General features: G+C 43.5%; 1 protein-coding gene across 1 annotated transcript in view; it reads left to right on the forward strand.

Moving 5' to 3' along the window:
- LOC126480962 (kalirin) overlaps positions 1-22210 on the forward strand; it is a 1643174-nt gene that overhangs the window by 808112 nt on the left and 812852 nt on the right. Inside the window, exon 17 of the mRNA XM_050104391.1 lies at positions 19787-20120. Within this exon, the coding sequence (XP_049960348.1) occupies positions 19787-20120 (334 nt within the window). The remainder of the gene's footprint in view (positions 1-19786; positions 20121-22210) is intronic.

The raw sequence follows: 22210 nt of genomic DNA on the forward strand, positions 1-22210 counted from the left end.
TTAGGAAGGGCTGCGAGCTATTGTCGGCAGCGACGGAGCCCGCCTCGACGTTCCGGTGCTGTGGAGCACGCGATGAGATTTTCAGGGGCACCCGGCGGTATTTGGGGAGTATCTAGAGAGGTGCCCACGGCTTTGGAGCGCCAAGGAATGCGAGCGGGGAATTTGCTTTGAGGAGCCTATTCATTATTAGCCGACTCATATCGACTTGGCAGTGTGCGTGGCGCAGGGTAAATTTCTGGGCACAACCCCCCGGCGGATTCTTCGTTGCGGCTTACTGACGTCTGAGGAATGCTCCATACACAGGATCGTATAGCAGAATCGCAAGCGCTTGTCTGGTATGAGATACGTTTGCCTCTCTCTCTCGGTCTGAGGAGGAATTCATGAGCGATAATGACAGGAATGTGTAGTTTCGCATCACTGTGAAGGTCGACGTATTGCTTGCTTTCGTCTCGCGATCTTCGGCCGGCGTTAGTTTAATAACGTTTCTGACATGTCGACAGCATAGCGGCAGGTATTGTTACAGATTCACCCTCCATTACCACAAGCCATGGAATGTGAGTCTTCCACAATACCGGCCTCTCGCGAAAAATCAGAAAAACTATTAAACAAACATCAGCGATAATACCGAGACTAAAGCCAACAGGCAGTACATCAACTGATAACCACGAAAGCCTCAACAATTTTATATTGTGGAGATCATTTGCGATTGTATTACGTGCAACTAGTGAAATAAGAAAAACAGAAATATTTTTGTTTTCCATAACGAACTTTAATCAGTAAACTGCATTATTTAATGTGGAAATTTCCATTCTGTCTATTCTGTTGTATAGCTCCAAAAAAACGCAAATAAAAAACCGAAACGTTTTCTTACATTCTTCAAGTATTTGCTGTAAACTCTTTCGTGTATCGAGATTCAGTCCCAGAAGAAATGAAACTATTTCCAACTAAGAAAGTCCATCTTCACATTGTTAATAGGACTCTATTATTTGTATTTATATCCATATTCCACTATTTTTAATTAACGAACACGTTTTTGAAACGTGTTTATCGAAAGCCTGTGATAATATGTATCTCGTGTTACCGAAGGCGTTATTACGTATTATTGATGATACTGGTTCCAGGATGTTCAACGGTAGAGTTCTCAGCTTTCTTGCACAATATGAATTAAATGCTTGCTGAGGCACAGTGGCCAATGGGAACGTGTTAGACTTATCAGTATATTAAAATGCATAATAAAAATCACACGTTGGAATAGGCATATGTATAATGGACATCTAAGACCTTTCTTCAATGCAAATAAAACTATATTAAAATCTGGACATAAAATACTAAATAAAAGGAGAATTAGTTGAAAAGAGTGCGAGAATTTATTCGCTGGTATTGCTGGCTGCCTAATCACTAACAAATAGAAAGAGCCAGCCACTTGAAAACAAGTTAAGTCGTGGTTAACATTTCTGAACGTGTTACTGAAATTATCTTTAAGATATGAAGAGACGAAATTAGCATAATGAATTCATTTTGGGAATAAATGTGGATGCCAGCTGACAAAACGTGATAACGGTGCCAAAATTGATGATAAATTCGATTTTATAAACTACTACGGTCACGTGGTTCGTAATTACCCGAGTTTTTCTTCAACCACAGTAATTTTTTTACATAATAATTTCGTTAAAATAATGTTCAACTAGATTATCTTTAGTACGAAAGGTACCAGAGAAAATCAATTAGAAAGGCGGTGATGTATTCACAGATGTGAACAGTAGATAAGCTTCAATTGCTGTTCTACCAGAAAACTTCCCAAATACTCCTATCCAGGCAATAAGAATTTAATTTAAAGTGACATTTTCATTCTAAAGCGATAAAATTGAACGAATTGTGAAAAACTTGCTTCTGAGAGTCCTTTTCTGTCACGGTGTGGTTAGCATACGAAAATTTGCCGTTTACTCCCTGCAGCTAAACGACAGCTGAAAACTGTTGCTGTAGCTCTCGGTGCTCATCACCTTTCCGCCCTACGGGCTGATCAGTGCTCTGATCCTGAGTATCATCTACTGTGTCGTAATTGGAATTGACCTTTGAGGTATATCAAGTAGGAATGTCACTGAAGTTTTAACTATACGAATTAGACACTAATACACAACATTATTTTCCTTATATACCATAAAAAGACCTTAATTTCAGATTGTTAGCTGTTATCTGTTACTATGACACGACAAACTAAAACGTTAATGCAGCAGTTTGGCGTATAGCGCAGAGTAAGTTGCTAAGGCATAAATTAAGTGTTGATGTTTACACCGAGGTAAAAAAAGTCACCTCCTAATATCGTGTTGGAACTCTTTTTGCTCGGGGTATTGAAACAACTTGACGTGGCATGGACTCAACAAGTCTTTGGAAGTTCCCTGCAGAAATACTGAGTCTTGGTGCCTCTATAGCCATTCATAATATCGAAAGTGTTGCCGGCGCACGGTTTTGTGTCCAAACTGACCTCTAGATTACGTCCCATAAATGTTCGATGGGATTCATACCGGGTGATCTGCATGGCCAAACCATGTCCAGAATGTTCTTCAACCCAATCGCGAATAGTTGTGCCCGGTGACACGCTGCATTGTCATCAATAAACATTCCATCGTTGTTTGGGAGTATGAAGTCCATGGCTGCAAATGGTCTCCAAGTAGCCGAAAATACCCACGTCCAGTTAATGATCGGTTCACTTGGACCAGACAACCCATTCCATTCCATGTAAACACAGCCCACACCATTACAGAGCCACCACCCTACTGCACAATGCCTTGTTGACAATTTGGGTCCATTGCTTCGTGTGGGGTCTTTGCCACACTCGAATCCTACCGTCAGCTCTTACCAACTGGAATCGGAACTCATCTGACTAGGCCACGGTTTTCCAGTCGTCTAGGGTCCAAGCGATATGGCCTGGCGTACAGGAGAGGCGATGCAGGCGATGTTGTACTGTTAGCAAAGGCACTCGAGGCAGTGCTCGGCTGCCATAATCCATTAACGCCAAATTTCATTGCACTATCCTAAAAGATACGTTCGTCGTACATCTCACATCGATTTCTGCGGTTATTTCACTCGGTTATTTCGACGCCCCACATATTGTCTACCATGCAACCATAACATTGATTGCTAATGCACTGTAGACTGGTATTCGGGAGGACGACAGTTCAAACCCGCGTCCGGCCATCCTGATTTAGGTTTACCGTGATGTCCCTATATCTATCGCCGGCCGCGGTGGTCTAGCGGTTCTAGGCGCTCAGTCCGGAACCGCGCGACTGTTACGGTCGCAGGTTCGAATCCTGCCTCGGGCATGAATGTTTGTGATGTCCTTAGGTTAGTTAGGTTTAAGTAGTTCTAAGTTCTAGGGGACTGATGACCACAGATGTTAAGTCCCATAGTGCTCAGAGCCGTTTGAACCCTATATCGATCGCTACAAGCAAATGCCTGGATGGTTCCTTTGAAAGGGAACGGCCGATTTCCTTCTCCATCCTTGCCTAACCCGAGCTTGTGCTCCGTCTCTTGTGACCTCGTTGTTGACAGGACATTAAACACTAATCTTGTCCTCCTCCGCAGTGTTGCATGTCTGTTAGCACTGACAGCCCTACGTAAACGCTGCTGCGCTCGGTCGTTAAGTGAAAGCCGTCGACCACTGCGTTGTCCATAGTGAGAAGTAATGCTTGAAATTTGGTATTCTTGGCGCACTCTTGACATTGTGAATCTCGGAATACTGAAGTCTCTAACGATTTTCAAAATGGAATGTCCCATGTGTCTAGCTCCAACTACCATTCCGCATTCAAAGACTGTTAATTCCCTTCGTGGGGCCATAATCACGTCGGAAACGCTTTACATGAATCACCTGTGAGCAGATACAGCTCCACCGTTGCACTGGTTCTTTATACGCTGTGTACGCGATACTATTGCTAACTGTGTATCTGCATATCGCTATCGCCATGATTTGTCATCTCACTGTGTACAGCACGCATTACCTGTAACGGTACAGGAAACGTCAAGCTAACACTAATTGTGTGCGGAAACGTAGTTCGATTCGTATCAAGCTATCGCAGCTGAGCGTAAAAAGACAGTTGATAATTGCTTCTTACGCAGATTGATATAAAAAGTGCAAGTCTAGTAGTAGTAGCAGCAGTAGCAGCAGAGTACTCCTGCAGAGTATAAAAAGATGACAAAGCACTCGAGAGACGAACTCATATTATCACTCGAAGTTGGATAACTTTTACGAGATTATTACTAGTGTTTTCTGGTCTTATTCCGTAACTATTATCTCTTTAATTTAAACCACTTTGAAATTTACAACTTATTATTGTAGAAATATTGAGCAGTCTAGCCAGATAAGACTCTCGAAAACTATTTACAAAATCATTGAAACAAATTTTTGATGAGGAAGCCAAAGGCATTCTGCAAGTACATATTTTGTGCTCCTGTAAAGAGTGTGGGTACAGTTAAAATAGTTGTAGCACCTACTGAAGTACAATAAATCAATGCTGGTAAACGCAGTTCATAATCGCACTGGTATTGTAATTAATTATATGTTGTATTTAGGAATTTGACTTGAGTGTCTCACAAGAAGCCCTTTGCGTGCGATGTCGCAATGCGAATGATATTTACGGCGTTCGACGCCCCACGTATTGCCTACCATGCAACCATAACATTGATTGCTAATGGCGGCAGGGGACTGTACTGAAGGTATTCAATGATGAGCACAGCATGAGGCTACGGAGCGTAACTGAAATGCTTAGTCCACGAGTATCTCCCAACAATGCTAGTGGTGCTGACACGAAAAAGAGCAATCGCAACGATAAACAAAGCAAACATTGCATTATCTCTACAACAGTAGATGCCGACGTTGGCATTTCGTCAGAAAGGAACCCAAGGAATTTCGCCGAGTGAGAAGGAAGCGGCAGATGAAATCTTTATCCAACGATCGGGTAGTAAACATAATAACGTACAACCACAGCATAGTGAAAAACCAATTATGAGCAATTTGAAATAATTCCACAGCAATATGACCGTGTAGCGCATATGAAAAACTACGGATATTCAGAGGAGGACAATGCGCACTTGTTACAGAAATTGATGTTTGCACGTGTCGAGGGCGCTCCATACGATTTACAGGATGTACAAGATAGTGACCTACTCCGTTATGCACAACAAATTGCGCGCGATATAGATTACAGTGATTTGGAGGGAAGCAGTCTAAGTTCAGACAGTGCTACAGAATTGGAAGGATGTAAGACAACAAAATTTCAAACTAAGCGTGTAACACGCCCGGGGGTACAAATGAGTGGGGTACCTTTAACTGTCGTTTTGGGACCGTGCGCCCTATCCACACCAAGTACCTGATAATCCCGCGGCGGTCGTACTGTTCTGCTTCACACTGCTCCTGGCCCTGGTTTTATCTATCTAAATATGCAAGAGGGTTTAGGAGAGCCACTCAACGTCAAGCATAACACTGTCCTGCGTCTGGTATGAACATCTGTATTCTGAGACGATAAGAAATCACAGGTTGCACTGTTTACACTCTAAGTCGCAAATGTTTATTCCAATTGACAGTCTTGATGATTATCTGTCCACAATATCACTTGGACGAGCGTACGCGTACCGAACACGGCGCGGATGATTGTTGGTGATGGAAAGCGAATAATCGAACGAAAATTCTTACGCTCGCCACGTATACACAGATTTCTTTTGGTACCAGTCCTCCTTGACACTAGTAATGATATAACACTGTCCGTAAAGTTAATGTTTCAGTTCTCACTTGTACGAGCGTGCGAGTAACCGTCGCGGCGCGGCTGATTGTTGATAATGCGGAACGCGATAATCGAACGCACGTCCTCACGCTCGCTACAAGACACTGGCACTTAAGTGCTCTCTTTTGTGGTAAATAGTATAACTGGTTCACATTAGTTCATTCTTGGAGACCGAACACGTCGTGGATGATTGGTACTGTACGGTACGACACGCAACGAGAGGGTACACAAATACGTTATCGGCGGCACTGCTCATTTTTTAATTACTTCTTGACGCACTCTCCTCTGAATCACTTCCATATTTCATCACTTTACTGTAACAGCACTTGTAGCAACACTTCAACCCCAATACTAACAAAGCTTTTTACATGCAAAGCTACCCACAACATAACACACCAGTTCCGTGTCCCGCGCTCGACTCTTAACAGACGCGGCTGCCCGCAAAGATACTCCACAACCAAGCCAGCGATATGACAATACGCTTACAAGCGTCAACTTGACGAAGCACACGAAACTGCGGCATCGGCCCGAAAATTTATAGATGAGGTAAACGAACTTATCCCATAGTTCAGTAAGGAATTTCTTTTAACTTCGACCAGTCCAGTTCATAAGAGGAAATGCATATGAAAGGAACCCCGGAAAATGGAAGTACCAAGGAAGTTGAATCAAGATCAACTAAGATCCATGCCTTAACGTATTCATATACAACTATGCCGACTGTTAATGGTAAACTGGCTGGAAAGTTACTTACTGTGCTGCTTTCTCGTTTGCGTGATCTTGCAAGGGCAACAGGGAATATTTACATTACAGCAAGCAAGAGTGGGGGAAATGGGCGTAAGAGAACTACAATTATGGCATGAGCATTGCTTTTGAGCACTAGCTGGTCAAAATGAAATGCTTTTGTGTGATTCCTGGTCTGTGCATAAAAATCATACTCTTTTGAGCAAACTGTCCCTCCTGAAAAGTGTGTGACACATCATTAATACCACCTGGAACCAGGACAAATACAGCGTATGGATGTTAGTTTTTTCCGTGCCTGTAACACATATTTTCGCATCGTCTGTATCTACGCGTTAAAGGATAGCCATTTCGCGATAAGCTACAAGACAGACTGTTTCGCCCTCGGTTACGTTCCATCAGTTCTCATCACCCCGTTAAGCCAATAAGATTCTTTATGCTTTTTTTAACAGTGGATACCTCGCCGAACATCCTGCACGTTTTCTAACTCCAAAGGAGTTCGCCTTCGATCTTCATGGTGCGAATTTGTGACCACTGTGGCCTGCCATTTTTCATTCGATGGTGCAAGTTAATGGTTCGTTTTGAACATTTCTTGAATGTTGACGATGTCCATTTCGTGAAGTGTAATATATAGATCCCATAAAATTTGGATCTACGCACATCCCGTGCACTCATTTTCTGTCGCTATCCTGACGCACATGCGGAGTCATTAGCAACTAATATTTTCCCTGTCATAGTTGTTGATACAACGCTGCCAAATGAGCGTTACTAAAGACAGAATTTGAGAGCTCGCACTGAAGGGATTGCTTGTCAGTTGGAAAGTTCAGGCTATAAATTCAGAGGTCTGCAGTTCGTTCCTCGTTCAGTATTCGGATTTTTGTCTCTAATTTATCATGTTTTGTCATCTTTGAGGGTGTTTGTTAATGTGTAAATTCGGAGCTGTACCGTGGTTTTGAGTCCACTTTACACTTAACGTAGCCGGCCGCTTTGGCCGAGCGGTTCTAAGCGCTTCAGTCCGGAACCGCGCGACTGCTACGGTCGCAGGTTCGAATCCTGCCTCGGGCATGGATGTGTGTGATGTCCTTAGGTTACCTAGGTTTAAGTAGTTCTAAGTTCTAGGGGACTGATGACCTCAGATCTTAAGTCCCATAGTGCTCAGAGCCATTTGAGCCATTACACTTAACATAGCACGATAACTGGCTGGGTAATTGAGAATCATGCCTGCTAAAGCACTGTGGTGTTCAAACAAACCTTGGGTTTGTGGCAGCTGTACATACTTAAGTGCGAATTGACTAACTTAATTAATCCATATATTTTTCTTTTTGTATTAAACTGGTGTATCTGATACTGTTAGAACGATGTATGTGTGAATAAAGAGCGGGCTGAGTATCGAAAGAAATGTAGTCTAGCCCGTATATGCCAGACATTATCAGAGTACACACGTGGGAATTTGAAGCGGCAGGTGCCCTACGTGCAGAGAGTTAACGGCGCTGGGCCCTGGTACGTGACGGGGCCGCGCGCATGCAACGAGGTGACCCGAGCAGGCAGCTCTGAAATGGCGATCCGGGCCACGCACGACGCGCAGCGCCGCTACCGTTAGCTCATCCTGCGCCTCCTCGTGAAGGTGCACCGCTCTCCGCTCCGTATGCATGGCTGGAGCCATCTAGCGGCCGCTCCCACCTGTTACCGAGAAGCATACGCGTAGAGTAGCTGCCATGACAGTAAAAGACTGTCTTTTTAGGTCAAAGATGCGGCTACTTTTAGACGTATTCCGCTCTTGGTCAGAGCGCTACCTACGGTATTTACCCGACGAGTGCATTCCACTCGTGAGGTGCTGTCCTGCAGTGTCTACGAAACACCCGTATGTTGTTGTGACCATCAGACGGAAGACTGTTTTGATGCAGCTCTCCGTGCTAGTTTAGCCTGTGCAAGACTGTTCATCTTTACATAAACATCAATTTTACTCTGTTTAGTATAGTTACGTTGTAGCCTCCTCCTACAATTTTTACTTCCTTCACTTCCTACATCATGGATAAGTCCAATATAATGTCATTACTAGACTTAACTTCCAAATGATACAAGTCATGCTTTTAAGAGGAGCCTTACGTTGGCCTTCGTGTTTGTCTCATTTAAATGTATTTCTTGTCTCGTATCAAAGACTGAAGCACTGTCAAAAACTGGTGCTTCTACCTTATCACTCAGTTAAAATACACCATGCCACGTACAGGCGTTAATAAAATCTTGGCATTTAAATTTCTGATCAAAGAGAGAGCCAAATTCGTAAGTGCATGTTACAATTACAGTGTCAACATATATGCAGATCGGTAATGCATCACTTCAGATAAAGAAAAATAACAATTTGCTCCATTTATACGTAAGTAATACTTTAATAGTTCAGTTGTAATGTCTGTTGTCACTAAAGATACCCCTAAGCAAACGATGTCAACTTTTTTTCAAGAGACTTCTTCACTGTTTTCCACGCTTGATTTTCCGAATTATACCTGTTGTTAAAAGCTTTGGCAGGTAAGGTAATTTGTTGACCTCCACTGAATCTTATATAGCGTTTTAAAACGGGCTAATAAGTAAAGCACTCATAAAATTAATAATAAACAATTTATAGGTCAGCTTGTCATACTTCCAAAACACACTCGAATTTAGGAATTTCATAGCAGAACTGTCACTGCTTTTTCTCGCTAGATTAGATGGTGGTGGTTGTTGGGATGTTTAAGGGGGACTAAACAGCTAAGGTCATCAGTCCCGCTAGATTAGAAACACTTCATTATGTTGATGTGTGGATATGTAGAACATCCAATATAAAAGACTTATGAGGGCGCAGAACGCAAAACATTTTCATCCGTGTTTTCGCACTTCGTTTTTGCCAAATTCAGATATGATGGACACTCAATGATATGAACTTTGGCCGGCACGCGCTAGAGCCATCTATCGGTAGGTCCGGTAGTTGAGCATCCCTCATTTCGCTAGCCTTAGACTCGTGTCCCTCCAACACCAAATAAACTATTCTTTCACGCCTCAGCATATATCCGCCAACCAATTCCTTCATTTAGTCGAGTTGTACCATAAATTTCTTTTCTCCACCGTCCGATTCAGTACCTCCTCATTCACTCATCCGATCTAGTAATCTGATCTGCTCTATTCATCTGTAGCATCTGTTCTCTGTCTATAGTGTTTATCTCCAGGTTTCCCTTTTGTAATAGAATGATAATAATTAACAAATTTAACCACACTGTCTACGGATATCACATGGCAAATTGCTTTACTTATCTTACTAACAGTGCAAGCCGCAACATTACTTGATGGACGTCTCACTTGATGCTACAAGAAGTCGCTAATGATTGTAATTAAGTTTCATTTCTAGCGTGACGTGGTGGATCTAAGTTACGTTTAAAATAACAAATCGACTCACAGAATTATTTGGGTTCTTTCTAAAACGGTTCAATGGTTGCTGAGGTATTCGTTTTCGCCTTTGCTTTCAGCTAGCATGAAACGAATGCATCAGTCATTTTACACACAACTTTTTTATAGCCTTTATTCCATTCCATTGTGTCAGAGCAGTACAGCAAGCAGTTTTGAATTATTTCAGTAGTTGCGAAATTATGTTATATCAGTGACGCGTTTCACCCATTTTGGACGCCATCAGATTGTGTGAAACTAGCCGGATATGCAACCCATCGGACATAAAGCCATATAAAATATAAAACGGACTAACTTTTACACACTCTGGTGATACCCCAAAAGAGTGAAACGCGTCATTGATATCAAATAATTTCGCAACCAAGACTGTCTTTATTTTGAAACTTTTTTATAGCCATTTGTTTTCGTGAAATGTTCCGTCCTCTCTTCCTGACGTGACTGTTGACTTTTTCACTACCATGCTCGGGAAATGAGCGTTGGAGGCAGTTGCCGGACCCCCAATTTGCCCTTCAGAACAAGGTTCTAGGGGAAGTGCTTCGTCGTTGGCTTCTTCCGACCCATTACAAAGTATCATGTAGATGTGTGGATGAGAGTGATGAGTGCTTCTACAGTGCAGTCATGTGTTTGTTATGGATGAAATGGAGGGACATACCAAGTGTTGACGGATTGCCCTCTCCTGTCGAATAACACGTCGGTGGCCGTCCAGCTTAACGTCCCAGACCAATCTCAAACAGTGCCATATGCTCTGAATCCATTAAACACTACGGAGAGGTCTGTAATCTAACCTAGGGCGACATAGTGAAGTCTGAAGATGAGGAACTGTACGCCTCCACGTATCCTGCCTTGCCGTCCCAATATAAGCGATGTAAATTTCTTCCAACACCGCGATTCGAACGTACGCCTTCCAAGAGAGCGTACTGCACAGTCGTGCGGTAGCGATCTCGGCTACGGAGACGAGTGGTGTGACTATGACGTGAGCTTTTTCATACCCCGCAACGGCGATCCTGCAGAACCACATTGCTAACTTTCTCGTTGTTGTCATGTGTGGCTGCCGTTTCGTGACTTTAGTCATGTGTGTTATCTTCAACAGAAAAAAATACAGTCACTTCTGAATTCAGCCACTAATTTTGTAACGGCTGAAAATAAAGGCACAGGCTCCTTATACATCTTCCTCAAATTTGGACGAAATTTTGTTGACGATAAAACAGCCCAAAACGAAAACTTTTATGACAACACTGTGTCGCAGCCCGCCTATTTGAAAGACGGACGCGACACGAGTACTTAATACAGTAGCATAACTAGAACCATCTCGTAGATCTATCTCACACTTAACGTAAGGCATTCTGGAGTATGTACCAAAATAAGAAAAACAATATTTCATTGTAGGAACGCCATCTCTGTATAAAAAAGCGAAAACTTCAACCACTGCGACAGTCCTAGCAAGCAAGCAAGAATGGGCATCGAGAACCTCAATTTTTTTGGAAATTTGTGGTAAGGTCTTATGGGATCAAACTGCTGAGGTCATAGGTCCCTAAGCCTACACACTAGTTAATCTAACTTAAACTAACATACGCTATGGACAGCACACACAGCCATGCCCGAGGGAGGATTCGAACCTCCGACTTGTGGAGCCGCACGGACCGTAACAAGGCGCCCTAGACAACGCGGTTACCCCACGCGGCGAAAACTTTATCAACATCGAGTACCGTATGTACATTGTGTTAGCAAATACGCCACATACTTCTGGAAATAGATAATACGTGCAGTATAATTTGTTCTTCGCGTAGGGGTTCCGGGGAGCAAGAAAGTAAGCGATTCCTGTCTTCCCCCCCCCCCCCCCCCCCCCTGCTACTCTCCCCTCTTCCTCCACGCCACTGACGCAAATACACTACTGGCACAGGACATGCAGCGTATAAAATGGAAATGTACCTGCCTTTCTCAGGAATCAGAAGTAATGCACGGAATTAGGTGTTGCAGCGATCACTCCTTCGGTGATTTTATATAGTCGAAACTGAAATCTTGTTTCTACAAAGTACAAAATTGAATTATACCTGGCCACGGCGAAAAGTATTATTTACTAACTAGGTTGACGTTGAGCGGAAGGAAGTCAATACCGGCCGGCTTATACCGACACATTCTATCCCAGAATCCGGCGCGAAAAGTGTTCAAATGGCTCTGAGCACTATGGGACTTAACATCTGTGGTCATCAGTCCCCTAGAACTTAGAACTACTTAAACCTAACCAACCTAAGGACATCACACACATCCATGCCCGAGGCAGGATTCGAACCTGCGACCGTAGCAGTCGCGCGGTTCCGGACTGAGCGCCTAGAACCGCTAGACCACCGCGGCCGGCCGCGAAAAGTGCCAAGCTGTATTGCGCGTATAGTAGTTGGGATAACGCCCGCCTCGACAGACGCACAATAAGCGTGGCAGATTGCTAACCGAAGGGACACGTGTTCGATTGCCGGACAGGTCGGAGATTTTCTCCGCTCGGTGACTGGGTGTGTTGTGTTGTCCTTACGTTCTTGTCGACGTAAACGACGAGAAAATCGGCCGCACTACGCTATCATATCGTCTTTCTATTACTGAGATGGCTGAATATGCACGATCCAAAAGCCAGTAAAGTGGAAAAAGGTAGGATAACAGACGAAACGAATTATAATTACCCACTAAGGACCCACAAGAGACCACTGATATATTATTAGCAGTGGCTCAAAAGACGTCGGATAAGAAAATTATTATCATGGTTTGTAGACGCCATATTCACCATGTACTCGTATATTGCAAGACGCATCGTCATCGGTGGAGTAACTTTGACTCAGGCACAAATATATATTTGTACTTACCATACGCTATTTTTAAAAGATATGTTCACGTAAATAATGTGGACGGAAACTTCACAGAAGCGGTAAAAGATATGTTCACGTAAATAATGTGGACGGAAACTTCACAGAAGCGGTATAGAAGGGCAGTCCTGATGCTGTCAGTTTACCTTAAATATTCACGCTCGCAAATTCTCGTCGGAAGTTGGTGGCTTTGAGGCGTCTCTTGAGAGAAAGACCGATGTGTAGGACTGAACAGTTGTTCCGTGTACCTTCCTCATTAGTTCGGTACTAATGACAAAATAGCACTTCATGTCCTCAGAGCCGCTGGTATTTGCTTAGGTATGAGCAAACAGCCGAGGGTAAACTTGTCAGTGTGTGTTCCTCTGCGCTCTCTCTCTCTCTCTCTCTCACACACACTCACACACACACACACACACTCCCGCACGCACGCACACACACACACACACACACAGAGAGAGAGAGAGAGAGAGAGAGAGAGAGAGAGAGAGAGAGAGAGAGAGAGAGAGAGAGGAGAGTCCTTCCCCTCTGTCAAGTAAGCTACAAATTTCTCAACAAAGTGTCCGAAAAAAAAGAGGTCCTTAATAACCAATGTTGATAATTTGATGATTATACACCTGAATGTACGGAGCCATCACTTCTGCTCCGATATTAATGGAGTAAGCATATACTGTCTGGGACAATTACTGAGAACATTGATTGGTTTAATGTACTATTTGTTTATCCACATTATCGTCACCATTGCGAGGAGCCAAGGATCACAGTTTGATTTGAAGCATGAAAGTAACGAAGACTATTTTTAAATTTTCTCCCAGTTCTGTATGTATAAATAGCTTCGTAGCTCAGCTGGTGTTAAGTCTTCTCAAGCTATGCGATTCGACTACGTTGCACAGCAGGATTTTTCCGAAAGTTAAAATGATTTTCAGTTTTGTTAGTACTTCAAATATAAGAACAATGACAAGTTATTCTGTAGTTCAAGTTCTATAAAGATGTTTCTGTTCGTGTCCCTGTTGGTAAACCCTTTCGTGGTCCTTATACCTCGTTTTTTTAATGTTGAATGACTGTTACGCGGAACTTACATTCTCAGGCACGTCAGACCTTACTGTAAGTCTACGCATATTTACATAGTAAGCTCATAGTGCAGTTTCAGTGTTACAGTAGCCACTAAGTTTTCGTAAGACATTACATTATTTGCTCAAGCTATTGTTTAACAGAACTGGTAGAAACTTCGTGTAACATACTTGTTGAATGACATAGCCCCTGATTTTAGGGTTATCTTCGTTCTGGCCTCCGCTCTTATTTCTGTATATCTCATCAGTGCCGTTTTGTAAACTACTGCATCACTGTCGTGCAGCTTACTTCGTAATTACCAGTTTCTAGATTTCGCAGCTAACTTTCAGAGAGTGAAGTAGAATAAAAACTTAAGAGTATAGTAAACGGTAAGGCATTCTAGATATTACAAACCACGTCTTGCAGGGGTACTTCTAAGCAACATGCCTAAGGGCCTGCCCCGTGGATGAGCTTGCGGCCTGATTTCTCTGATACAGGCAAAAATGTTGGAAAGGAACAGCAGTCCACTTATTTACGTTTTCTTATAGTCACATTCTACAGATCCGTGTTCGTAATTGCAGCTCTAAGTGAAATGCTGACAATGGCGAATGCACAGTTTTATTTTATGTCGTGTTAATTTTGATCTTGCCAAAGTTTGTTTCTATTGTGCGCGTTAGTTTGAAAAGTTCTCAGGCTGGAATGGAAAGAAACAACTTACCTCAGTTATTTTTTTATTTTTGAGTGTAGTCTCCTTGGTTACCAGCGCCCTTGGTCCAGCTATGTTCCAGTGCCTTGGTTCATTCTAGAAACTTAGATTCCTCCAGGCCTGCAAAATAACCGTCACCTTCAGCTGTCAGATCATCGTTTGAAGAGATTCCACCGAGAAAAATTTGAGCTTGAGGAAGAGATTGAAGTCTGGTGGAGCCAAATCAGGCGAATAAGGCGGGTGTATCCTGTATTTTTGCCATGCAGCGGTATTTGCGTGTGGGTGTACATTGCCTTGATGAAAGATGAGTTTCTTCCTTGCCAATACTGGCTTTTTTTCACCCATCTTTCGCTGTAGTTCGTCCAGAAGGTTAGCGTAGTATTGTTCCGTAATTGTTTGACCGGTGGGGAGATTATCTATCAGCAGAATCCCTTTCGCATACTAGGAAACTGACACCTTGACCTTTCCGGCCGACCGTATTGCTTTTGCTTTCATGGTGGTGGTGGTGGTGGTGGTGAATCAATATTTTCCCACGGATTTGACTGTTGTGTACCTGGGATATAGTAATGGATCCAAGGTTCAGCTCTCGTCATAAACAGACGCAAAAATATTGTTGGTTGCTCTGAAAACGGATCAAATATTGTTCGGACAATTCCATTTTGATGCGTTTCTGATCCACCATCTAGCAGAAAATTTTCTCATATCGGATTCCAGTGTTAAAATGAGATATGCTCGTTCAGGTTGCATCCCTACAGTTTCAACAACTTCTCGCACTTTCAGTCGGCGATCCTTCATTTCCATTTTATGCACTTTGTAATGCTTTCTAGTGCAGTGGTGCGTCTTAGCCGATCACTAAGCGGACCATCACTAAGCTGCCCGTCTAAATTTTAAACGCGTTTGTCCTCTTGAGAACAGCCGAATATGAAGGAGCAGAGTCGCCCAGTGTCTTCTGAAAAGCCGGGATGAATTCTCTCTGCATTCATACCTCTCAATAAGAAGTACTTAACCACTGCTCGAATCTCGATTTTTTCGATCTTCCCAGATCACTAGTCGGGAACAACAACAGAGAAACGACCGCATCACAGCTGTCTAACGAGAACACTGACACGTCACGTGTTTATTTATAAAGCATGACCTATTATTACGCTGGAAACCTCGTTGCGCTAGCGGTGACATCTAGTGGTGATTATTAGAACTTCCATCATAGTTCTTACAGCATTCACGTGACACATGTACTTCTCAAATATTAGGACGAGTGTTTTTCAAATCATGTGTGTGAATTAGAATTTCTTCGAAGATATGCTAAAGTGATGCACTAAGCGCTGATGTAAACACATTATTATTATGTCCGCAGCACGTTATCTAGTCATCTTCATCGACGCAAAAGTCGCCGCAGTGGCGTCAATTAGAATAACTTGCACCAGGCGGCAGAATTATCCCAGACGAGGCTCTCCCGGCCAGTAATGCCTTACGGCCATTTCATCATTATTATATTAAAACAATATGTGACAATGTAATTACACATTTTATTATTGCAATAAACCATTTTTCATATTTATTGTTATTATTATTAACTACTAGGCATTTATGGCACATTGAAAGTGGTGGACTGCAAATTATATTTCGGAGAGAGAAAAAGATGGGAGGGGAGGATAAAAATAGTAATAAAATGTAGTGGCCTTAATAGAACTATTGCAGTAGTTTTCTTTGAACTCGATCGAAATCATTTTCCGAGTCTGTAAGTGCGTTGTGAATAGCTGCATTGAATTATCTGTTGTTTCTGATAATAGTCGTTGATGAGCATCGTTTCCTATAGCTAGGCTGAACTTCACAGAGTTTTATTTCGCTGTAAGCTTTTTGCTATTGTTTAATACCCTTGAGAATCATTTGTGCCCACTCTTTAGCACACTTACACATCTGTAATCGGCTCTATCATTTGTATTGCTCTTGTTAAAAGTGGCAGTTACTTTGGCTATTTTCCATCGTTCTTGATCCCAGCAAACACTTAGGAAGTCGATACGTCCTCCTTCCTTGAGTTGTAATCCGCATACTTAATTAATTATGTACTATTACGTAGGGGCTTCAAAAAGTAAGTTACACATGTCGTATCACACTAAGAGCATTGCACAACAAGAGTGGCGTATTGTACAGGTTCCTGATTTTACTACAGAGATGGTTTTGCTGCAGTACGCATAATAGGCACGTCACAGTGTGGGAGTGAAATGGGGCGGTACGATTATTGTTGGCAAAACGTATAAATTGCGATAGAAATTCACTGTCAAATTCTGGCGGTATATTGAATAAGTACAGTATCGCGTCCAGAAGTAGTGTTATGGTGCCAACGATTTTACCAGGACCGCGTACACAGGGTGATGCTGAACGGGAAGGAAGGTCACCGACGTCGGTCACAGAGGACAGTGTCCAGTCAACCGAGGAACTGATTCTCAGCAGCTGCAAGGACGTTCACACGGCGGTTCTCGAATGGCTCCGTGACCAAAGACCATATTCCTATCGTCGAGCAACTGAACGATTGGTAGAACGTTCCGACTGTTCTTTTTCAGAGACTTTATGACTAATACTAAAAAGTAGAGTCATGTATCAGTGTCACTTTGAACTGTAGTGCAACATTCAGTAAAAGTTACTGGCGTGTCATAATAATGTTTAGCTTACTTTCTGAAGTCCGGTCGTATTTTAATATGCAAGGCCCTTCACATACTTGGATTCCTTGAGGCCGTCATTCAGTTCTGATATTGTCAGATAGTCTACAGCCTATACCGTCCAGTTGTATAACAGACTTTTCTTGATTATAATTCTTCTTTGTTTAATACCATTGATTTGGTCTACTTATTTTCTTTTTTTATTAAATTCTCATAATTTCATATGCAAAGTCTGTCGTCTAACTTTTCGTACGCTGTGTTAGGCTGTGTAGGAGGGAGTTGACTTTATGCTGCAGACGTCGTTTAAGAAGGGCATTTTCGGAATTCCATCCCAATGGCGGTGAAAGAGGGGATGAACGATTTTTTGAAAATATGCCGCTATTCAGCCAATTTTGAAGTTAGACTTACAAAAATTGGTATTTAGTTTCTCGGTCAGAAATAAAGAAATACGTGTTTCAGCATTTTTGTAAATTTAGCCTCTAAGAGCTTGAAACAGCAGATGAAAATTAAAAAAAAAGTCATCATTAAAGAACCACTGAAGTATTTTTAAAGCTACATCTGTGAAAACTGGTATTTGGTTTCTCGATTACATAGAAAAAATACATGCTTCATATGTTAGGAAACTGAACTCGTAAGGGAGTGAAATAGGGGATGGAATGTTCTATGAAAATATTTCATTGTGAAAGCATTTTTAAAGCTAATCCTAGGAATATCTGTATTTGACTTCTCGTTTAGAAGTTAAAAGAAAAAGATACTGTTTCACTGCTTTTGGAAATTCAACCCCTAAGGGGGTGAAATTGGGGATGAAAATATTTCCTTATATTAATAAAAAAAATTAAATCTAAATCTATGAAAATTGGTATTTCACATCTCTGTTAGATATGAAGAAAGAAGGCAAAATGCATGATTTACAAAACCGTGGACTACAGCTATCAGAATAGCTTTTTGATCTGAAATACATCCGAAAAAACCACACTTTTAGGGCCTTAATTAGCGTGAAAAGTGTGGAAGGTGTTGCAAAATCTGAATAACATAAAAATTCGATTAAAGAAAAACAAATCTGTGCAGTCCATACAGTCTACGTGGGCGTTGAGTTAGAAATGTACAATAACGTATCAGGTAATAGAAAGAAACGCGAAACCCTACTGATGTCTGGTTAGTAAAACGTTACTGTTAGCCTACTAGCGCTCTGTTGTACACTGAAGAGCCAAAGAAACTAGCACACCTGTAACATGGCGTAGGACCCCCGCGAGCGCGCAGAAGTGCCGCAACACGACGTGTCATGGACTCAACTAACGTCTAAAGCAGTTCTGGAGGGAATTGACACCATGAATCTTGCAGGGCTGTCCATAAATCCGTAAGAGTACGACGGGGGTGGAGATTTCTTCTCAACAGCACGTTGCAAAGCATCCCAGATATGCTCATTAATATTCGTGTCTGGGGAGTTTGGTGGCCAGTAGAAGTGTTTAAACTCAGAAGAGTGTTTCTGGAATCACTCTGTAGGAGTTGTGGACGTGTGGGGTGTCGCATTGTCCTGCTGGAAGTGCCCAACTCCATCGGATTGCACAGTGAGCATGAATGGATACAGGTGATTAGTCGGGATGCTTATGTACGCGTCACCTGTGAGAGTCATATCTAGGCGTGTCCCATATCACTCTGACTGCACACTCCCCATACCAGCACAGAGCCTCCACCAGCTTGAACAGTCCCCTGCTGACATGCAAGGTCCATGGATGCCTGAGTTTGTCTCCACACTCTACACGTCCATCCGCTCGGCGTAAAGCTTTGTGTCGTGCAGTCATCAAGGGTACACAAGTGGGCGGTCGGCTCCGAAAGCCCGTATGGATTATGTTTCATTGAATGGTTTGCACGTCGACACTTGTTGATGGCCCAACATTGAAATCTGCAGCAATTTGCGGAAGGATTGCTCTTCTGTCACGTTGAGCGGTTTTCTTCTGTCATCGCTGGTCCCGTTCTTGCAATATTTTTTTCCGGCCGCAGTGATGTCGGAGATTTAATGTTTTACCAGATTCCTGATATTCACGGTAGACTTGTGAAATGGTCGTACGGAAAAATCCCCACTTCATCGCTGCATCGCAAATACTGTTCAAATGTTCAAATGTGTGTGAAATCTTATGGGACCTAACTGCTAAAGTCATCAGTCCCTAAGCTTACATACTACTTAACCTAAATTATCCTAAGGACAAACACACACACCCATGCCCGAGGGAGGACTCGAACCTCCGCCGGGACGAGCCGCACAGTCCATGACTGCAGCGCCCAAGACCGCTCGGCTAATCCCGCACGGCGCAAATACTGTGTCCCATCGCTCGTCCGTTGACTATAACACCTCGTTCAAACTCAAATCGTGATAATCTGCCACTGTAGCAGCAGTAACCGATCTAACAAGTGGGCCAGACACTTGTTGTCTTGTATAGGCGTTGCCGACCGCAGCGCCGTATTTTACCTGTATACGTCGCTCTGTGTTTGAATACCCATGCCTATACTAGTTTCTTCGGCGCTTCAGTGTATATGTGTGTGAGTTTGCGTGTACTGGAGCGGTGGTGTTGCTGTACGCTGCAGGTCGGCGGGCGTGACGCCGGAGATGGACGCGACGGGCTCGGTGGCGGCGGTGGAGGCGGCGCTGGGCCGGCTGGGCAAGACGCGCGACGAGCTGGAGGCGCTGTGGGACGCGCGCAAGCTGCGCCTCGACCTGTGCCTGCGGCTGCGCCTGTTCGAGCGCGACGCGCTGGAGGTGTCCTCGCAGCTGGACCTCTGGTCCGACCAGCTGCAGCGCGCCGACACGTGCCGCGACGCCGCCCAGGCCGAGGCCATGCTGCGCCTGCACAACGAGAGCGTCGCGCGCATGCAGGCCACCACCTTCGCCGTGCTCCAGCAGGGCCAGGAGCTCGCGCAGGTACACTCTCTCATCTCTGTTCTCCACCCCAATGGTGGAAGTTTTCTGCTCCTCACATAAGGCGTCTCCCAGGTCACAAAACTGGGACCCTTGTTCACACAGCACAGGTTCTCCGCGAAGTCCCATTATAACTTCAAAAAAGTTTTTGTGCCAGAGTTTTAGATTGTGGGCCACTCATCGCTCCTAGAATTCTATTGTATCGCTTGCACCTTGTCCCGCATTGTGCACGGGGTTGGCGTGGTTAATTCGGATTTGGCATGTTAGTGTGAAGGGGTGGTCGGATGTCCTTCCTGCTGCCGCCCTGTACCCCCCGGGACGGAATCGGAGTACCTCGTCTGTCTGCATCTAGTATAAATTGTAGAAAAGTGTGATGCGTTTCAAATGTCTGTGAGTCGTGTAACTGTGGCGGGACGTGGGGACCAGCCCAGTATTCACCTAGAGGTATGTGGAAAACCACCTGAAAACCACATCCGGGCTGTCCGGCGCACGGGCCCTCGTCGTTAATCCGGCGAGCGGATTATATCCGGGGCTGGCACGCCTACCCGAGTCCGGGAAGCGGCGCATTAGTGCTCTCGGCTAACCCAGCAGGTTCGTCGCTCCTAGAATATCGAGGTGAAATTTAAGTTCTGACCGTATACGGATCAACATTGCAGCATCCAATTCCCTGATACAGGATGAGAGTTACTGAACTATATGGAATACAAAATTGTTCAAATGGCTCTGAGCACTATGGGACTTAAACTTCTGAGGTCATCAGTCCTCTAGAACTTAGAACTACTTAAACGAAACTAACCTAAGAACATCACACACATCCGTGCCCGAGGCACGATTCGAACCTGCGACCGAAGAGGTTGCGCGGTTCCAGACTGTAGCGTCTAGAACCGCTCGGCCACCCCAGCCGGCATATGGAATAAAATCCTCTTAACTTTTCAACAGTTCGTGTTAGGATGTTAAAATTGCACTGTTGGCTGAAGGGCATGATGGAAATTAGTATTGTTTGGCTTAGCAATGAAGCCCACTTTCATTTGGACAGGTTCGTCAATAAGGGAACTTTGCGAATTTGGCAGACTGAGATTCCGCATTTCGCGATCGAGATGTCTCTTCACCATCAGAGGATGACTCTGTGGTGTACAGTGTCCAGTCACGGAATTATTGGTGTAATATTCCTTGATGGCACGATGACTACCAAATTGTACGTGAAGGTTTTGGAAGGTGATTTCATCCCATTATCCAAAGTAACCCTGATTTCGACAGGATGTTGACCCTGTCGAACCAGGAGTGTTCGGTGTCCTGGAAGAGCATTCTTGGTCTGGTGTACCCAGAGACCACTGGCACGGGCCTGAATTGGCGGCCGTAATCTCCAGATCTGAACATGTGGGACTCCTTTTTGTGGGGCTATATTAAAGACAAGGTGTACAGCAACAACCCCAAAACCACTGCTGAGCCAAAAGTAGTCATTCAGGAGATCATCAACAGCATCAATGTTCCAGCACTTCAGCAGGTCATGCACAATTTCGCTATTTGTCTGCGCCACATCATCATCAATGACGGCAGGCATATCAAACATGTAATAACTTAAATCCAAATATCTCTAGTGATGTTTACAGGTTCAATAAAGTGTGTGCTCGCCACAGTTTGTGTTGAACTTATGTGTTTTTTATTTTTATTTTATTTTTATTTTTTATTTTTCATGTAGTTCAGTAATTGTCACCTTGGATATGGAGAAAGGATAGCAATGTTATTGACTGGTGTTGTCTAGATATGATCCTTCATGTAACCACATAAAAAGAAGTCTAAAGGCGTGACACTGGGAGAGTACAGTGGGCCACACGATGCGACTATCACTACCCATCTACCTCTCAGGAAAAGAGTCATCTAGCACATCCCACACATTAAAATCCAGTGTGAGCATCAGCATCATGCTGCAAAATGAAGGACGGCTGCAGGTCTTCAATCTGTGGTAGCAGGAACTGTTAGAGTGCATCCAGGTCAACATTTCTTGTTAGGATTTTCTCTGCAGAGAAAACCTAATCTTATCATCCTATTGTGTATTATGCCACACCAAACATTAATCTTCGTGCTATTGAGGA

This window comes from Schistocerca serialis, chromosome 5, assembly GCF_023864345.2.
Source record: "Schistocerca serialis cubense isolate TAMUIC-IGC-003099 chromosome 5, iqSchSeri2.2, whole genome shotgun sequence".
Taxonomy (NCBI): domain Eukaryota; kingdom Metazoa; phylum Arthropoda; class Insecta; order Orthoptera; family Acrididae; genus Schistocerca; species Schistocerca serialis.